The sequence below is a fragment of the Cryptomeria japonica genome, chromosome 6 (assembly GCF_030272615.1).
Source record: "Cryptomeria japonica chromosome 6, Sugi_1.0, whole genome shotgun sequence".
Classification (NCBI taxonomy): domain Eukaryota; kingdom Viridiplantae; phylum Streptophyta; class Pinopsida; order Cupressales; family Cupressaceae; genus Cryptomeria; species Cryptomeria japonica.
Window position 1 is genome coordinate 82,668,586 of NC_081410.1, and position 17,018 is coordinate 82,685,603.

Below are 17,018 nucleotides of genomic sequence, written 5' to 3' on the forward strand. Positions count from 1 at the left end.
TAAACATGCAACAAATAAACCACAAATCCACAACACCGGACTTTTTACGTGGAAACCCGGAAAGGGAAAAACAACGGTGGGGCTGGAACCCACAATATTCATATACTATGGCCAAGAGTACATAAATATTACATAGATGGGGAATGCACTTGCATTTAGGCTCATTGCCACGACCGCCGGATTGAATCTCCAAGAAGAGTTGCCATTAATGACAACCCTAGACCATAAATCAAGCATCGAAAGTCACCGGATGAGTGTCAATTGCCAACAATCTCCCCCTTTGGCATTGATGGCAACACCTGTGAAGCCTGTACACCGGATGAAAAAGAATAAAAGAATTCTAAGACTCCCCCTTTGATCAATAACCCAAGAATCTGCATCACCGAACTGTACACTCCATACATACAATTAGCCTGTACATTTTTCACCCCATCTCTCCCCCTTTGACAGTAATGCCAAAGATGGGGTGTGCATCAAAATTGCCTGTACATATATACACACATCGGATGTCCAAATCTATACATGTTTCAATATATCTACATATGCCATCTTAAGAAACCCAAGATATGTGTCCCATCCTGTCCGCAACTTCTCCAAAATTGAAACGAAACCATTCAAAACATAAGCATGAAATTCTTACCAATTGTTAGAATCAGAGATCACTGAGAGAGGGGGGGGGGTGAATAAGTGATCTGTCGGAAACCAAATCCACAAACTTATTCTTTATCCACCGGTTAGCAATGCATAACAGAAAAAAACATATACATGCAACAAATAAACCACAGATCCACAACACTAGAATTTTTACATGGAAACCCGGAAAGGGAAAAACTACGGTGGGGTTGGAACCCACAATAATCATATACTATGGCCAGGAGTACATAAATATTACATAGATGGGGAATGCACTTGCATTCAGGCTCACTGCCTAGAGCTCATTGCTCAAATATAGTTGCCCGGGAGGTTACAACCTTCAGGGAAGTCTCACTGACTTACAATATGATTACAATGAGAAAATACAATGAAATGAACTCTCAAGTAGCATATAATAATGCAAAAATGTTTTCTGGTTAAGCACTAAATCTCTGACTGTCTTCACTCTGCAAACACTTTGTCTCTGTCTCATTCAACTACCGGATTGTCTAACAAACAAATGCGCACGTGAAACTGCGCTCAATCGCACCAAAACGGATCACCACACTACTAATACACCAAAAATCAATCGCCAAATCGATCTTATATATCTGGTCTTAACATAAAAGTAATCTCCTTCAAGTCGGCTTCAAGAAGTGTAACGTATAGCTCCAAGTCAGCTTTAATCTCGAACAAAACATAGCACCGGACCAAAAGAGTGTAATCACACGCTTCCTAAGGATCTTCCCATTCACCGCGATCACAAAACAATCACCAAAAACACCGCAATCATCATAAATCATTCCGGACCACAACATTACCGAGTACCCTATTTTACCGGTTAACTCCAGCTTCCGGATAGTATGAATCACAACCGCCAGATCGAATCTCCAAGAAGAGTTGCCATCAATGACAACCCTAGACCATAAATCAAGCATTAAAAGTCACCGGATGAGTGTCAATTGCCAATAGGGAGACATCCTGTAATGTCTCCTACCTAATCTATTTAAATATACTAAAATTGATAGATTTTCTTCAATAAGTTATTAACAAGTGCTTGTCTATTTTCCTCATTAGCTGATTAATTTCATTATTCATAGTTCTTAATATAGATATCAAACCCTGCTACTACTTCAGTTTTAAGGGAGAAGGGTTTACATATGTTACCAAAGCGCTTAGAGACCAACTACAATAGGTTCCATCAAAGTTTACAAATCCAAGCCCTTACCTATCTTGGGTCTATACCCTCAAGGCTTATTGGTCGCTGATCCGGACCCTATCTTGGAACTTAACCTATTGCTTGGATTTAGACTGCCCCTCTTTGGAACATCTCAATCCCATCTTCTTAAATACGGAAAGTAATAACATGATTTAGACTATAAGTATATATATTTCTTATGTATTATGAATACGTATATGAAATTAAGTATGACTATCATACATATTGCAGTCCATGTTATTATTACTATTAATTCTGCATAAGAACATTATTGGGCTTCATATATTTAATATTAAGGATACTTCTTAAACACATCCCCATGCATACCACCAAGAACAAGGATGTTACTGCTTGTAACTTAATAACAGTTCTGATCTGATCTGATCCATGGTGCTCTTACTAGATGCTTTTGATTCCTTTCCTTTATATCTCTCAATGTGAGGGAGAGGTCACACCTCTTCATCATGTATGCCCTTTGGCTAGAGACACACCCTTTCACCATTCCCTTTGATAGAGTGCAACTCTTCATTATTTCTACCCTTTGAAAGGGACACAACCTCTCATAATCAGATCTGCACTTATTATTTAAATTAGATCTGCACTTCTCATTTCCAAATTATCCCCCCTCTCATGTGAGGTTCTCTTCTCCCTTTTATATCTCATTGTTGAGGGAGTCGCAACTTTTCCTTTCATGTCTTTTGACTTTTCATTAACTTAATTAATTTTTAATTAATCATATTTAATTATATTATATTATATTTTAATTTAATTTTAAATATTTTAATTTTATTATTATCATTTATTATTAAATTTTATTTCAAAGTGGGGACAAGCAAATTCGAGAAGGGCGGATTGTCATAACCCCTCTTTGGACATTGGATTATTGTGATTAAATAAATACGATAATTAAAACATTTATTAATTAACATTTAATAATATTGGAAAATTGTCTCATTTATGAGACTTCACGATTTTCCTCTAAAATGAGAGGGTTGTCATAACCCCACATCTTAGTGATGTAATTAATAATAGATTTTGTGATTCTTCATCATAATAATAAATTATCATTTATTATGTAATTAATAATTGATGTTAATAATATTAATAGTAATATTAATCATTCATTAATATAAAAATAATATTAATATTATAATAATACTGTCATGTTTATTATTGATTAATATAATAACTACCAAAAAATGATTATTTGGAATTTATTTATTTATTAAATATTATTATTTAATTAATATTTATTAATGTTTATTACTAGTAATATCTTGAAATATTCAAATAAAAAGATAAATTAATATTAAACATATAATTTATATATATTCAATAACAAAGTACTATCGACACATAAAATCAAGATGCAAATGACCAAATACCATGGTCGATAAATATTAGAGTGTTGGAAAGTGGAGATTATCTTAGCTGACAAATCAATTAATTAGAAATTCGACAAACTAATACAACGATCAAGAAGAAATAAAGGAGTCATGGCGCCGTCAAATATTCCATGGGATTATTTATTACAAATTAATAGAGACTATTGGGTATATGGATGAAAGGGGATATGCACTCGGAGTCCCATGTATAAATAAAAGAATATTTGATGGAAGGATACAACATTTAAAAGTTAACCAAAAGCAGCGATTAGTAATAAGTAAAAGATGTGATTAAGAAAAAGTAACTATAACTAAAGGCTATGACCTTTCAAAAGAATGCCTTTCTATATAAGTCAAAAGGCATACGTAGAGGTGGTGGGGATAAGAAGATAAGATATAAAATGGGAAGAGTGTCTAAAGAAATGGGGGATTATGAAGGCAGCAGTGAAAATTCCGTAAGTTTAGTTATGACTGGACATCAATAAATCTCCAGACAGCAGTGATTATAATATGCACTAGTTAATATGTTAAGAGGTTACACAGCAGTGATTATAATATGCACTAGTTAATATGTTAAGAGGTTACAGCAGATATATATCTGAAATACATAATCAGATTTTATTATTCTATTTGACTCAAGCAACACTCAGAAAACATATATTAATTCAGCATCATTTATAATTATCTTGTGATGTGGAAGCGGATTAGAAAGAAAGGAATTCCACGTGGGGGGGGGGCTCTTGATCTGACAGAGATATCAAGATTAAGGAAAAAGAACTTTAGTAGAAATTCAGATTTTAAGCTTGCCAAAGTGCTTGGGGGCCGCACACAATAGTTATTCAGATTCCTATAAATAAAGAATCTTCCAACAGTATTTGCAGAAAAGGTTTTGAAGATTTCACAATTTTTGTTGTGTTTTTAGCAGCAGCTCCACTAAAGGGAATGGGACCCATTTGTAATACTTGGAGATATTGGTTGTGTTTTAACTTCAGCCCCATTAAGCTTTTACAAGGAATTTGTAGATTATTGTTTGTGATTTGAGCAATCAGCATTACCAAAGGGTCAACAAATATTTAAGAGGAGTCAACAACATGCTGAAGAATTTTGTTTGGGTAAATCAGAGAGAGTTGCCAAGATAAGTTCCACTCTTTTAAATTTTAAATTCAATATTATAATGAAATGTGTTCAGTTTTAATAAAGTTATGTTTATTAATATATTACCATTCTCATTTTAATTTAAAATTGATGTCTCAGGGCTAAATTATGTTAAGTCTGAAATGGGGACATTACACATCCCTTGAAAATGAGATGTTATTTATGAAAAGAAGTGACCTTTCAGCTGAATCTAAAGATATAAAGGAAGAAACATTTCATTGTGGAAAAGGCATAAATGGAGGAAGCAATTGAGATCTGACTTGGAAAAAAGAAAGGTAGTTCTGATCTGATATATAAGACAGTTCTGATCTGAAGTATAAGACAGCTCTAATTTGCAAAAAGCAAATAATGAATAAGATCAGCAATTGGAGTTTTGAACAGAATTCAGAATTAAGACAGCCATTTATATTTAGCAGAATAATTGGTATGCAATGTGATTGAGTCTATTATTTAATCTCTTCTATGAATCTATGTTACCCCGAGTTTCCGGGATGGGGACGGCAGGAAACGGCGGGACAAGTTTCCGGGACGGCAAACTTTTTTGCCAATTTTGGGGACCGCGGGGGGATGACAAAGGGGACGGCTATATAAAATATAGGGAAAATTTAAAATATATAGTGAAATTTAAAATGTTCATATGAAAATAGATAAAGCATGTATATATACATTATATTCACATGAAAACATGGATAAAGCAGGTATATGTACATTATAGAACCTTAACATACCACATTTGTGTTCAAAATTCATTGTCAATACTCAATATGCATTCATAATGCAGAATTTATTGTCAATACTCAATATGTATTCATAATTGAAAATACATTGTCAATATGCCAACACTTGTTTGCATGTAGTTCATTGTTTCTTTGTGGTTGAAGGATATTTTGATAGTCTTCCATTTCTATTATGACCTACAACCACTTCTTTATGCACTACAAAGTTTTGGATGTTTATGAAATTCTATACCAAGCCGTTATTCATATTTCTGAGTGCTTTTGGCTATGATTCAGACCTGTTTACCTTTCATAATTGTGAAAAGTCCAATATGCAGACCAACAACCACTTTTTTATGCACTACCGTGTTCTAAGTGTTTGTAAAATTTATTACCAGGCTGCTGCTCATTATTTCTAAGTGCTTTTGGAAGTGATTCAGACATGTTTACCCATCATATTAGTGAAAATCCAATTTTATAGACCTATAATAAAATTAAAAAAATGTTTTTTTAAGCATGAGTCTTTTTTTGTTTTTTAAATGTGCTGGGAAAAGGGGGACGGGGGGACATCCCCTTTGAGAGTCACTACCGTCCCCAAGTTTCCGGGACGTTTCCCACAAATTTTGCAATTTTGGGGACAAGGGGGGGACGTCCCCTAGCCGTCCCCAAGTCCCCGAAATGTCCCCGGTACGGGGACGGGGGATTTTAGCCCAGGGACGCATCCCCGGGTTACGTAGCTATGAATCATTAATTTATTTATTTGACTAACTTGACAATCCACCAAGGAGATAGTACTAATAATCATTCATCAGATTTAATAAAGCAATCTTATGAGAAACAAGCAAGGAAACACAATAGGGATGCAGGAGCATAGATCCTACCCTTTAAGTGGATAACCATTGAGTTGGTTGCTTGTGGGCACCCATTGAGTTGGTTTCTTGTGGGCTAAGGCGTTAGATTGAGTTGGTTGCTTGTTCGACACTGCTGAGTTTAATTGTGGAGGATAGTCTCCCAACATCCTATGGTGTTTTCCCCGCATGTTTCTAATATGGTTGAAGCTATATTGTGCACGTTCACAGTAGGAAACTACATTATCATTGGTTTAATGTTAATTAAATATTTTCCTAGATTAAACTACTATTATGTAATTTAATGAAAGAATAATCTTGTGAATAAATTATATTATTGTTATGGTGTATTTGAGCTTCTAGATTTGACTGTGTGTGTCAATTTCTCATCAATGTTTCAAATCATACTCTATGATTCATCATCAAGATAGTGAGCTAGAGAAGAGAATATTATTGTTTTTATTATTTTTGGGCAATTTTTTGGTATGTCCCAAAAGGGGACATTATAGATTGTCATAGTATTAAATCTTTTTGAAGAGTGCATATGTGAAGCACGGCATGGGATGTGTAGATTCATGCTTCAACACATCGAAGATGCATTGGAGAGGCTTGATGTTTCAAAAGTGTTCAGTGTAACTCTATAAGTGGATGTAATGTTATATTATTGAATAGTAGATGGAGTATGGATGCTTTTAGAGATTGGATTTTTCCCTCTTGACGGTTTTCCAAATTATATCTTGTGCTATCTTGTGGCTTGTCTATTTGATCTATGCATTTGGTTATTCTATAAGCTTGTATGCATGCTTTTCTCTCATGGAGTTATGTAGAAAATTGATTAAATGTACTCGGTATCATGCATAATTTTCTAACACCTTGTGCCAATGCTCAAACTTTGACATCTTATGCATCAACTCTCTATTGGTTTCTTGGTCAATCTCTTGAGTGAAAGGAAGCAAGATATGCAGAAATACTTCCTACACTAATATTTTGATGAGTGTGCAAATTTCAATCTTTTAACAATTACAAAAAGTAGAAACACGTTTAAACATAAAACAAACAATATACACCATAACACAAGCGTATGTGGGGAAAACCCTTTTGAGTGAAAAACCCCTCTCCAATGCAACTCAATATATTATTTAGTAAATGACAATTACAATACACTTGTAGATGAAGCCTTCACAAGAGTATCACCAACTAGAGATCTAGAAAATTCTTACAACTTAATAATATCTATAAAATTCTACAGTCAACCTCCATTTCAAGCATCTAATATATAAGAGATACAAATCTTGAAACCACCAAATGGTATCTAGAAACCGATGAGCTAAAACCATCCAAAAAGTGGCACCCAAATTATCCCCCAATCAAATATTACTTATGATGTGTCATAGCACAAATCATAAGTTGTGCAATAGGTGTAACTCTACTTTATAGCTTTTTTATGAGTCCAATGACTTTTTTACATTTCCTATGCAAACTTCTATGGCCATAACTTTTGATTTGGTGGATTAACTGGGCCCTTTTTTTAAAATTTAATTACTTGAAGAGATCTACGCAAAGGGAACCCCCACGGGCGGTGCTAAGCAACAAGGAATATTTGTTTTACCCAAAAACCCACTCTATGGACTAGAAATTCAGTTTTCCAAATTTATATCCAAAAATTGCACCTTTTGTAATCTTAACATTAAGAGCAAGGTTGAGACACTTTTTTCAACATTCTCCCATTTGTTGAACACCTTGTAAGAGCAAAGGGAGTATCAACACCCTCATTTAATTGCTAAGGGCCTATCTCAAACAAAATGGTATTGGAGATCAATATGATTCATCCTTGCATGAAAGGTTGGGTTCTTTGCCACAACCGCTTCTACTCAAAAAAATTGTTCCAAGCCAACACCACTCAACTTCTACTAACCCTCCATTAATGTCACGTTTGTTCTTTCTACAACTCCATTTCATTAAGCAGTGTAAAGTTGTCTTATATCTTTATATCTCATGGTCCTTCCATAATCTATCAAAATCTACTAAACAAAACTCTATCACCATTATCAGTCCTCAAAACTTAATCTTCCTACCAATCTATTTTTCTACAAGATCCTTAAACTATTTAAAACAACCAAAGACTTCAAATTTACCTCTAGAAAAATATATTTCTCTATAGTAATCATATACACTCATGGAGTAGTCAAACACATTAGGTATGAACCAAATACGGAGCATACACATGGATATATGCAAACACGTATTGTTAGATTCCTTCTCATTTGCTAGAATGATTCATTAATTTATCTTTACCCTACAAGCTGGCAGGATCAGTGCTCTGATACCTTTTTTAATGTCCCCTTCCTGATTTACCCTAGAATTTGCCCTATAATCATAATTGCAACAAATTAGGGTTAGGGTTACATCCTACCATGTTCTGAATTTGAATCTTGCAATCATAACATAAGGAACATATACAATATATGTATATTTAATTACTTGGGCTAGGCAAAGATCACATTGCATCCAACTACCATCCATAATATTAGCATACATGCATATTAGGTTTTGGAGGAAGAGACATGATAGGTCTGCCTGAAGCCATTTCTACACTAAGCCCAAGAGTGGATGACTGCCAGAGCCCTCTTTGCTTGCTTAGCAGCTTGTACCTACTTTCCCATCAATGTCTCATCTTCCTAAAGACAAGCACCATCTTGTGGAGTTGGGCGAAGGTCGTAAGGGGGTTCCTTTGCTCATCTATGTAAGTGCCCTCTTGTCCTAGGAGCCACTATGGTCAACACTAGGACACTTGTGTAGCCCTCTTGTCACCCACCTCTTACACCCCAGGCCCTTCCTACAAGATGGGTTTCAGACAATCAAACATATCTTATATTCTATCATATAATCATACACTTAAGCATTATTTATTATGCATAAGCAACATGTATATATATATTACAATTGATTGTGAGAAGGAAAGTGCTGAGGAAGGCAGATCTGATATAAATCAATCTGTCGTATTATGCCTGATCTGAAGATAAATTCCTTTGGTTTATATGTTGTGTTGTTTGTAACTAGGTAAAAATGGGTTCGGATTGCCTTAAGGCAGCATTCGAACCCATATAGGACTGGGCCCTATCCTAAAGGGGTAACATGCCCCCAAGTTGAGCCCAACCCTATACCTCCACGCCACCCTAAATACTCCACGCCACAATAAATAAATTGGCGCCAAAAGAGGGAGGCCGACTTGGATTTAATAAAGGCTAAGGACTCGTATAAATAAAGGTTAAATTGCAAATGCAAATACAATTTAGTTATCCATGAAATCAGCAAATTAGCTCTGCAAACAAGAGGTGCGAAATCACCAAAGAAGGTTGTGCGAATTTGTCCAAGGATTGGGCGAACTTATTCAAGAGGATATAGGGCATTTTGGTGTAGTCTTGAAGCATGCAAAAATGGCAGATCTGATATATAAAGATCAAATTCAGAAAAGCAAGCTAAGTATTGTATTTGTGCAATAAGAGTGAATACATAATCTGACCTGTGGGTCTTTAATGCTGGGTTTTTCCTCCTTGGAGGTTTTCCCAGGGTATTTGTGTTTGTCTCTTGGTTCCTTGTTTCATTCTTGAATTTACTTGATTATAGTTTACTAAATTACAAATCTGATTAATAAACTAGGGCGTGATTAAATGTTACAAATCTGATTACTGATCTAGGGCACGAATTTAACATGTTGTTCATTTGCTATGAGGATCCTAGACTAATGCGCTCTTATGCTGAATGTTTTGATCTTCCGTGGTAATTGTATTTATTTACTGAATATGCTTGATCTGATCGTACTTGAGTGATTCCATGATGCTTCCTTCCATTGCAGCCCTCGCCATTTTATATCCTATTACTCCTTGAGGAGAGCCAATTTGTGAGGAGACATGCCTCTTCTTCAATTGTTGATTAATTATTGTTTCTTTCCCTTGATCACATCTCTTCATGTTTCCTTAACAACTTCAATTATCTCATGCTGTTTGTTATAGTTGTTTTGTTATTAGTCTTGCTCGCTGATCTCTAAGGAATTACTTCTGCTTATTCACATGTGCTGTGTGCAGAGATATTAATCACTGTTGTTATACTGTTTGTCTCCTAAGATGATAGAATCACTACTACTTATCCTTGATTGCTGTTGTTAGTATAGTAAGAATGGTTGCTCTTTCTAAGATAGAATTGCTGCTCCGCTAAGGTTGAGATTGTAGCATAAATTACTAATAAGGTGGCTGCCTTAGTTGATAGTAAGATCACTCCCTAATAACAATTATATATGCCTTGATGCTGTATATATATCATTTGTTTTTATTAATGTAGGATCAGATTGATGTTTGGGTTTGATCTGAGTTTCAGAAAATTGTGAAGTCTTGAAACAATACAATTTTCTCTTATTAGAGATGGTTCGAGTATGGTTGTCATGGCAGAGACATGTCATTAATGATAAGTTGCATGCCCACCTGATAAAAAGAGAATTCTTTTCTGATCAATATTTTAAATTTGTCTTTTTGTTGTATCTTGTTGGTTAAAAATATTTTTTTAACATAAATATAGGAAGTTCCCTTGAAAATTGAATTTGGATTGTGCTGGTAGAAGTATCTATTATGTTAAATTTTGTAATTAGAAGATATTAGTGATCATAATTAAAGCTATTTTCTATTATATCAACTTCCAATTTATCAGCGGATTGTGTTAATATAAATTACGGAGAACAGTTTATGTTCAAAATGGAGGAAATGCTTAGTGAGTGGCTCAACACTGCGAGGGATACCCAAAGGGAGTTCAATGAATATCTAATTGCTAATCCTTATGCGTTGAATTTCTAAGTGGCTCTAAACTAAAATAAATTTTTGCATATGACAAAGTGACTGGCATGGTAAATGATCACAATACAAATTTACAAAATCCCTTTGTTGTTGCCGTTGTTGGCAATTGGTTTGGCAAGAGCAAGATAGGCCTGTGCATTGGCAAATTAGATGAAAAATTTAATCATAATGGACACAACATTGTTCAATCTATGGTCTTTTTAAATATATAATTAATGAATTAAAAATTTTATTCTAAATAATAAAACTTAAAATTTAACCATTAAAATTTTTAAGATTTAAATTGATAGTATTTTTGAGGATTTATTTTACAGATATTGCTTCACCGTTCCTGTGATTATTCAATTTGTTAGAGATCATTTGAGCATATTCTTCACTTCAAGTATTTTTCCTTTTTCGGTTATGAAAATTGATGAATTTATAGTTATTTGTATTTTGAATGCACATAACTCTAAGCAAACCATTCTCATAACACTAATTGTACCATGATCCTATCCTAACCATAACATACTTATACTTTATTTTTGAAATGATATCACTTGACGTATTATACGTAATTTCTTTTTAAATATAGGTATTCTAGTTTAGATATTTACAACTTTGGTTTTGGCTTAGTCATGGCATTATTGTTTGTTTATTTATGACACTACATGATGAGGTTTGTTTTTTGTCTATTGTTTAAACAGCCAGATGATGAAGCTATGGAGTTGAATAGAGACCTTATAGAAAAGTTACTTGAACTTGATGATGTAGATGCTGTTTACACAGATCAAAAGTGAAGTTAAAGGCTTACCTGAATTCCCCATAGACATACATAGAATATACTTTGCTTCTTCTTTAATAGTAGTATTTATTTATCGATGTTAATGAAGTTTATAGTGAAATTAAGTGATTGGAGGTCATATAACACCATTGATCAATGGAGTTAATCTTGGAATTTTTACAAATTTTGTAGTTTAAGAGATCAAAGGTGAGTTAAAGGCTTAACTAAATTAAGCACGGGCATAAAATCCTTCCTCTTTAAGAGTAGTATTCACTGATTTTAATGAAGTCTATAGTGAAATAAGTGATTGTAGGTCATCTAAAACTATTGATAAATGGAGTTGAAGTCTTAGAATTTCTTACAAATTTAGTAGTTCAAGATGCCACGGATTAGCAATCCTTCCAATATGTTATGGATGGACATTATGATTAATATTAAAAAAAAAGGAAGACTAATTTAGTAGTTCAAGATGCCACGGATTAGCAATCCTTCCAATATGTTATGGATGGACATTATGATTAATATTAAAAAAAAAAGGAAGAGTAATGTAAGAGTTTTGATCTTGTTATGTATTCATTTTGTTCACACTTTAGCAATTTGGTAAATAATAATTAATTGCTTGTGATTAGCTTCTTAATATATTTGAATGGTCAATTGAGAGTGACATTATATGTTAGGAGTTACTTTTGCAATGGGGTGCATGGATTGAATATTGGTCACTTGGACTTGACTTTGATTCATGGTTTTGAGCCTATATTTTTTCTTAGTTTTCTAAATTTTCTTTGCATATATATACAAAGGATGAAGATTGCATGTTATGTTTCATAGAAGGTCGTGCTGCCAAAATTCTTCTTGATGTACATTGTAGATCTCATGAAGCATGTAAAAAACTTCTATTGTATTGTAACTATTGATTGTGGATTAAGACATTGGATAGAGAGTTTTCTTAGGGTATATCCGTTGGATTATTATGGTTAAGTTCTATGTCAATTCTCTAGAAAGATTGGCTTTGCGAACTTGGTGGATGTTGGCAAACAATTGTTAATATCAAAGAAACAAAAATCAAATTTAATTGAAAAATAGAAATGGAAGATTTATCAAATCAGATTTACATGTGATATGATAGATCCACATTTGTGAAAATGATCTAAATACAATTGTAATTATTCTTCCTAAATTTGGGTTTTTTTTGTGGTCAATATTAGTTAATTTTATTGAGAAATCGGGTTTTGAATTGGCCCAAACTAGGTGGGGCTACAATCGGGGAGCCACCTCCCCAAAGTCATAACCGACCCATTAGGAGATTAGTATTTACATTGCTGATTTAACTCCCCCCTCTCAAGAAAGCGGGGGATCATGCTGATGCTCCCCTCCTTAGCCCTCTTATCTCTCTTCCTTTTAACTTCTATCCATCCTCCCTCTCTTGCATTTTTCAATAACTTCAAATTGGAAAGTCCCAAAACATCCTTCCCCCTTTTCTTCGGGCTATGCGAACTCAAATTAATCTCCCTAGAAACACACCCCAAATTTGAACTAGATATATTCTTCGACTCTTGCACTGATCAAAACAACTACTCACATTAAAACCATCTTTCACCACCACATCAGAACCTCCTGTGAACCTGAGATTTCCTTAATCTTTGGTTCCTTTTCATTGACCTCTTTGTGCCCACCATCCATACCTTGAGGGATTTTCTGGTTCATCTTCACCTTCTCCATCGTGTAATGCTATGGAGTAACCTTTCTCCACCAAGTTGCTAGCCTCTCCACTTTGCGCTTGTCACAAGAAGCCGCATTATGCCCAATTTTAAAACATCTCCTACATCTAAATGGGACTCCTTCAAAGTCCATAGGCTATACCCAACTACCTTTCGAAGTTGAAATGAAAATCTCCAATGGAAGTTCTTTAGACACATCCATCTCAACTAAAATCCGAGCAAAAGTTGTGTGCAACAAATTTAAAGAACCCTTGTCAGCCATCAAAACCTTTCCTAAAGAATTCCCTATTGCCTCAAAATAGGAATCAAACCAAAGTTGTGTGGGAAGATTTGGAAACCTAATCCAAAGAGGAATCTGATCAAAGGATTCAGATAGAGGGTTAAAAGTTGGATGCCATGGTTTCAACATCAACATACGATGGTCTTCCCAGCACCATTGACTATCACCAAGGATTTTATTCCTGTCCATCTCATTTTCAAAAACTACAACAAAAACCCCACAAGTATGTGGATAAATTTGCACACAACCTTACACGATGGGTTCCCAATGAATAGAGTTTTACTTGCGAAGATCGCCTAGACATAGCCACAGACCTCTGAAGTGTCCAATGAGCCCTAAACGTGAGATTTAAACCCTTTCATTATGATCTACTTATTTCTCCATCTCTTATGACAGATTAACAATGATGGGCTTAGCCATCGGTAACATATTCATTGCAAAGGAACCAACAGATTTACCATCCCCATGAGATTGTAGATCTGAAAGTGGAATAGACAAAAACACCCCTCGACCCACCACATTCCCATTCTTAGCCCCTTTATACCCTCCTTCCCCTGCCAAAGACCCAAAAGGGGGGTGTTTCACCTAACCATGTCTCATTACATAGCCATCCCTGCCTGCGCCAAAGCCAGAAACATTTTGAAAAAACCTGACACCATCTTTCCTATCCCATTTGGATCTAACAACAATATCCTTATGACAAACACCTTGTCTTACCACAAATGCCCAACAATCATGCCCCCTTATGTGAAAATTTGCTTGTAGAAAAACTCCCTCCCGAAGGAACCCTAGCGGTCGGAGCTTGCAACAACATCTTGCACCCAATCCTTTTACAAATATATAATATTATCTTACTTCCTAAGTTTGGCTTTATTCCAATAACCAAGTTACATTAAACAATATGGTAATTGTCTTGATTTATGGAACAATGCATTTCATTAAAAGATGTTGCATTTCTAAATTATGCAAAATATTAAATATTAGAAGATCTAAAAGGTACTATAAAAGCTAAAATTTTGGTCTATCTATAAGACATTTTTTTTATATTGCTAATAGTTTACAAACATTTTGTCCTTCTAAGCATCAACATGAGATCAACAGAAACTCTTGTGAATACAACCATGAGACTAATAATAACGTCTTTCGAGCAATCACACTAGAAACTATCTATGGAAGACCAAGAGACAACTTAGAATTCCACTTATTTAGAAACCACCTCCACATTAAAAATCAACTATGAAAGGCCAAGAGCCTCGACTTAGAATTCGATATTAGATGTTCCATTGGGGTTTAAACTTGTGTCTCCACATTAAGAATTCAACGCCTTAACCAATTAAGCTCAACCCCTTGGACAAGAAATTTAATTTTAATTGAAATCGTGCATATTCATTTATAATGATTATATTATTCATCTAAGCATTGAAGTGTTAACATATGCATTGTTCACACATCTTATACCTAATACATATGTAGGTGATTCCAAGAAGCAATACCCATTTTGTTTTAATTTATACATAATGACATAAAAGTGATGGTTTGTTGACCTGTCAACCTAAGGACAAACTTATGCATTTGGAATATAAGGTGCTATTGAAAATTCATAATCCCTCCTAAATAGTCCTAAATAGGATGCATTTTTTTGTGGGTTAAGAATATCTAAATTTTTTGTTAACTTAATTTATTTCAACAAGCCTTTGTGCCAATGCAAATGTTCAAATATATAGAAACAATTTATTTGCAATTTTTTTAGGTTGAAAATGATTTGATTTGCAATAGTTTTTAAAACATTATAGAGTTTTCAATACTGTTTTAATATTAAATAAAACCTATCTTATTCAAGATTTATAAATAATTTTATCAAAATAAAGTATGATGAGATTAATATTATGTTTTTTCATGCATATATTATATTAGAATCAACATAATTAGAGGTATAGTAAGGTCTTGGACAAATGAGTATTGTTTTTTATTGAATTAAATGGGAAATGAAGGTTCTAATCTTTTACAAGATCACTAAAAGACTAGGCAAAACAAATCCAAGCATGTAAGAATTAACAAAGAAACAACACAACTAAGAAAAAGGGGAACACGTGTAGCCAAACCTCCAAGAACAATTACAAACAAAAGAGAGAATTAGAACCTCTAGAATCCCACTTAGACAATCTTAGACCTAAAATGACTTGACCTCTCAAACAACACTTGAGCATAAGTTGGAAAATATAAAATAGACAAATGAATATTATTGCTTCACAAATTATCACATGCTAGCTCTACCATGGCTATATGGATAGGTAAATGACCACTTGCTTAAAGTGGATTGGTCCAAATTTCAAACACCTTAAGTATCATGTTCACAAGTCTTGTCGACTATAGAGACAAGTTTCCACTACTAGCTAATGAAATGTAGGAATTGCATATTATTGTGCATCCACCATTTACTATAGTAAATGTGAGGAAGGGGTAAAGTCTCACTGTTAAAATGCAATATCAACTTTGATTATTTATTTAAAGTTGTTTCAGATAGGTTAATGAAAATCAAAATATGCCATCAATGTGCTAGTGCTACTACTTATGAAGCCACCTACCTTTTGCTAAATCATTCCACTTTGTCCTAGCTTCACATTGTAAAAGAGAAAATATTGTGAGCAATGTCTACTCAAATTGAGAGCAACTAAGTGAATATGTAAATTTCGTTTTTTCCATTAGTACCTTTAAAGAAAGTTCTATTAGTTTGGTGGGTTTTTGTGTCACTTTTTCAAACAAATTCTTAGATCTTACTTTGGTGTGGTTGTCTAAATTTGAAAAGTGAGGTTTTGGGGTTGAGTTGTGTATGAATTGTCTTTTTATTTCTAAAATTCTAAATAGATATTTGAAATTAAGTTTGTATTAATAATGTTTTTTCAATTATCATTTAAAAAAAATCTTTATGGCTTAGTTCTTTAGTATGGCTAAGAAATTGAAGAAACAAATAGAAATAAGGGTTTTGAGTTAGATTTGTACGATGTAACATAATATGTGAGGAATTTTCGTAGATACATTTAGGAAGCTAATTTTTTTTGTAGATGCATTTAGTATGGAATTTTTGAAAATGTCCGCTCCTGCTCCTCCAATGGTAGTATTACCTTCAACTGCTTCAACTCCTGCCCCTTTTGCGCCTGCGGATTTTGCCTCAACTAGGTCATCAGGGCTTGGGTTTTCTTTGGCCAAAGGTCAGCCTCTAGCCCCTCCAACGATTTCTTCCCTGGATTTCTTGGTGTCCCCTACTCGTGTTAGGGTTTCTAGGCTTGGTTCCTCTTCGACCTTGTGAATTTTTTTTGCCCTCTGCTATCGGGGTCCCTCCTCTAGGGCCTTCTACTATTGGTGGATGAAGCTTTGCCTGTGTTGCCAGAATTGTTGCTGCCCTCCCTCTTAAGGGGAAACCTCGTCCTCTTTCTTGTGCCAAGACCTCCCTTGTGGT

At 34.3% G+C, this 17,018-nt stretch overlaps 1 protein-coding gene across 3 annotated transcripts in view; it reads left to right on the forward strand.

Annotated features, from left to right (window-relative positions):
• LOC131072857 (probable transcriptional regulatory protein At2g25830) overlaps window positions 1-12,031 on the forward strand; it is a 101,423-nt gene extending 89,392 nt beyond the window's left edge. For all 3 annotated transcript variants that reach the window (XM_058009138.2, XM_058009140.2, XM_058009139.2), the window contains one exon: window positions 11,487-12,031. In XM_058009138.2, coding sequence (XP_057865121.2) covers window positions 11,487-11,579 — 93 coding nt within the window. In that variant the 3' untranslated portion in view covers window positions 11,580-12,031. The remainder of the gene's footprint in view (window positions 1-11,486) is intronic.
• Window positions 12,032-17,018: the final 4,987 nt, after the last annotated feature.